The sequence below is a fragment of the Carlito syrichta genome, unplaced genomic scaffold, assembly GCF_000164805.1.
Source record: "Carlito syrichta isolate Samal-C Ts95f unplaced genomic scaffold, Tarsius_syrichta-2.0.1 Scaffold303106, whole genome shotgun sequence".
Lineage (NCBI taxonomy): Eukaryota > Metazoa > Chordata > Mammalia > Primates > Tarsiidae > Carlito > Carlito syrichta.
The window spans coordinates 219,645-223,845 of record NW_007247202.1 but is presented as its reverse complement, the minus strand read 5'-3'; the positions used below and the strand labels follow the sequence as shown (position 1 = coordinate 223,845).

Sequence of the window (4,201 nt, the reverse complement as noted above, 5' to 3'; positions counted from 1 at the left end):
GAGTTGGAGTCTCACTCGGTCGCCCAGACTAGAGTGCAGTGGCTGCTCCCGGCCACCGCAGCCTCGCCTGCTGGGCTCCGGCGATCCTTCCGCCTCAGCCTTCCGAGTAGCCGGAATTACAGGCATGTGCTACCACACCCAGCTGATTTTTTTTTTTTATTTATTGTAGAGATGAGGTCTCGCTGCCCAGGCGGGTCTCGAACCCGCGGGTTCAGGCAATCCACTCACCTCAGCCTCTCAAAGGTGTGGGATTACAGGCTGAGCCACCGAGCCCGGCTTGTTAATGTTCTTATAGCTATTTCTTTACTTATCCCCATACTTATTCCTTTATAAAAATTCCTAGAACAAGAATTAATAGATCAAAAAATATGAATGTTTTAGGGGTTTTGATATGCACTGCCTGATTGTGACAATGACTTCTTTTTGGAGTCAGAGTCTCACTCTGTTGTCCAGGCTGGAGTATAGTGGCACGTTCATGGCTACTGCAGCCTCAACCTGCTGGGCTCAGGACATCTTTCTGCCTCAGCCTTCCAAGTAGCTGGGACTACAGATGTGCGCCACCACACCTGGCTAATTTTTTAATTTATTATAGAGACGAGGTCTCACCATGTTGTCCAGGCTGGTGTCAAACCCTAGGCTCAGGTAGTCCTCTTGCCTGGACTTCCCAAAGTGCTGGGAGTGTGTCTCTGTGCCCAGCCGACAATGACTTTTTAATAAGATAATTTAACTCATGCTAAACACATCAGCACTTATATTATTAACATTACCTGTCCTGGGAAAATCCAGCAATCACTTGGGGGATTAATGCAGATTCAAAACACTAGGCTCAATGAATTGAAGGTCTAAGTACCCTCTTCTCATGACAAAGTTCTGATTTTTCCTAAAGACTGACTGCTATTGAGGTCCTGATTTTACTGTTTCTCATTTCAGGCATTTAAAGCAAGAATCAGCAGCATTCCCACAATTAAGAAGTTCCTGCAGCCTGGAAGTCAGAGAAAGCAGCCTCCAGATAGCCACTATGTTGAACTAGTCAAAAACATTCTGCAGATCTAATGGCAGCAGGTCTCATGGTGGCAGAAGTAGAGATCCAATCACAGCACCAACATGTGCTGTAGGGGATAATAGAAGCAAACTGTAGATTCTAGGAGTAAAGTGTCTGAAAAGAACCAAGCATGCTTCCATCAACAGCAAACGTTGATTAAATATCATATAAAACCACTCTGATGTGTAAGGTTTTTTAAAGCTTGTCGGTTGTGGATGATGGTCTACAACTGCTATGAAATCAATGTCTGTGTAATTAAATAGAAGTCAGATGTATGGAAAGCAGTTGCCTACATATGACACTTTTCTGCTGTCTGGGTCAAGATTGGGACCATTGGCGAAAGAGGGACCAGAGATTTGGGAGTCAGGATTTCTCTAATACCCACATTGGTTGCTGAGTACTAGATAGTAAAAAAAAAGTAGAGAGTAACAAATTGGGAGGAAGACAATGACTGACACTAATAAATTCTAAGGGACAGTGTGTGGGACAGAGACTATTCAGGAAACACCACTTGGAAACCCTGAAAAAAAAAAGTTGGGCAATTAGACAACTATCTTCCACCTAACAGAGCCACCCCAAGACTGAGTTTTGCTTTGATGAACCAATTCCAAGTAGCCCTGAGATTAAGATAAATATTTCCTTATACAATTGATCAAAAGATTCTCCAGCCTTGATATAGGTAAGATTTAAGGGTAATCATGTTCCCAAATTGTGCAACTTGGAGCTCAGTTCATATCAGGGTTGATCTGTTGAGGGTGAAGGAGTTGACCTCGTGCAGGAGCATCTATTCAGGGTGATATAAGGAGAACAATTGTTCCAGGCGGTCTCTGTTCTGAAGGAAGTCTCCTGTCAATGGTTTGGGATACACATCTCAGGCTGCATACTTCATTAATTTCTCAGGGTATATGTCCTTCCCTGTGAAACGACTTAACGACTCACCAGACCTCATGCCATTTCCTTGGGGCCATCATGGGACATGACCATTCCTACATTACATTTTGTCCTATCCATCCTTCCTCCTCTCTTCAGAGGACAGACTGATCAACAGAGTTATGACAACCTGGGCCATTCAGCACCCACCACCCAGTTCCTGTGGGCCTGAGCTTCAGCTCAGAGTGGTCAAACTCCAATCTAGAAAGTATTTAACTAGTAGTCCCATTTAACTAGTTGAGAAAGCCATGGCCAGCCAGCTACCAGATGACGAAAAACAGAGTGACACAGATGGGGAGAAAAGATTCCTCAGAGGGAACACTGACCCCCTTCCTGCATGGAATGACTTCCTCCTTTCACCTCCCCCAAAGCCAAGTATCTGAAATGATGTGGGAAAAATTATAAACATTATGTGGGGGAAAAAAGAAATTCTTTCCTTCTTTCTTTTTTTTTTTTTTTTGAGTTGGAGTCTCCCCTGTCGCCCAGGCTGGTATGCAGTGGCACTCTCATGGCCTCCTCAGCATCAACCTGCTGGGTTCCGGCAATCCCTCTACCTCAGCCTTCCAAGTAGCTGGAACTACAGGCACTCTACCACACCTGGCTAATTTTTTTGATATATTGTAGAGACGAGGTCTCACCAAGTTGCCCGGGCTGGTCTCGAACTCTGGGCTCAGGCAATCCACTCGCCTCAGCCTCCCAAAGTGCTAAGATTACAGGTTGAGCCACCGAGCCCAGCTAGAAATTATTTCTTAATGATTGAAAACTATAAGCCAATTTCTTTTTCTTATATATTTACATCATCTTGGTAAATCACTCAAACAGTATAAAAAACTATACAGTGAGAAATAAAATCCTCTCTTCTCTGAATTGTCTTCTGAAACAACCACTCCCTGGTCCCTTACTCCTTGCCCCTGTGTCTCCCTAGAGTAGATGTGTGGTTGAGTTCCCAAGTGCTGTGTGGTTGAGTTCCCAAGGCTTCAAGTCAGTTTTCCCTGGGTTCTACTTTGTTGGTTTTTAAAAACAAGCCCTCAGACTTTACCACAACTTGGCGTGGTGGCACATTCTCACAGCATCCCAAAGGCACAGACATGGTGAGCCAGTCTATGTCAGAAGTCTGTTTCCTTGTCCCGTAATCTCATAAGCACAGTTTGATTTCTCTCTTGTAGTAGTCTTTTATCTCTTAATTCTGCCCCATGTAGTTTCCTTTGAGTCATTTACTGGGTAAGATCTCACCCAAACTAGTAGAGGTAATTGTGGCTATGCAAGGGAAAGTGAGCTTCAGGAAACCCTAAATAGCACACAGCAATAGTCAAGTTCTCACTGCTACCAACTGTCACCAGAGAGCCTCACATTCAGACAAAGAAGGGAAGTGAAGGCATCTAACACATTGATGCCTTCCCTTTGAAGCATACCCATTGAAATGGAAGGTGGGGGCTTGGTCCTCCGTTCCAGAAGATACCGGGATGGAGACACTGTACCTCCATTAAATTGGTTCCCCATTGAACACTCCAGCAATTGAGAATTTCTTTTCTTTTTTTTTTTTAGGTTAGAAAACATGGTTTATTTAAAAATAAATTAGAGAGAGAAAGAGAAAGAAGATTCACCTCTCCAAGGTAAGAGAGGGGACCAAAGCCAGGAGGCATGGCAACAGCCATAGCTCAAAGAGCACATGGCCACACCAGAGTCTAGCAAGGCAATGGCCTCTTTTCTTTTGTTAATGGCTATAAATCTGTCCTATTTCAGTTAAATCCTATTTATTGGTGTTTGGATCTTCACACAAATTCAAATCTGGCAGTGGCCCCCACAATGGCCCCTCCTAACTTGAAGTTGGTATCTAATTCTCCCTTTAGACTGCTCTCTAAATTTAAATGTGTAATTGTGTAAAATTAATAAAAGGTCACAAGGTTAGAATTATAAAAGGAGTCCGAATTCTGTTAGGTTATAGACATAGTGAAATCAAAAGGTTATCTTTGAACTTTTCATCCTCTATGCATTCCCTAGCCACTGGGACTGCCTGCAGAATGAACTAACTTGTTTTTCTCTTGAAGAACAACTGGTTGTAGGTCATGCTGACCTCCTTGATGGTATCCAGAAATTTGGTCGGCCAAAGGGCATGGGCAGCTTTCGTTTTTGTTTTTGTTTTTTTCGAGTTGGAGTCTCACTCTGTCACCCAGACTGGAGTGCAGTGGCTGTTCCCGGCCACCGCAGCCTCGACCTGCTGGGCTCCGG

At 43.9% G+C, this 4,201-nt stretch overlaps 1 protein-coding gene across 1 annotated transcript in view; it reads left to right on the top strand.

Moving 5' to 3' along the window:
• Window positions 1–1,053, top strand: part of LOC103260063 (glutathione S-transferase alpha-4-like) — an 18,723-nt gene extending 17,670 nt beyond the window's left edge. Inside the window, exon 6 of the mRNA XM_008057700.1 lies at window positions 931–1,053. Coding sequence (XP_008055891.1) covers window positions 931–1,053 — 123 coding nt within the window. The remainder of the gene's footprint in view (window positions 1–930) is intronic.
• The last annotated feature ends 3,148 nt before the right edge of the window (window positions 1,054–4,201 follow it).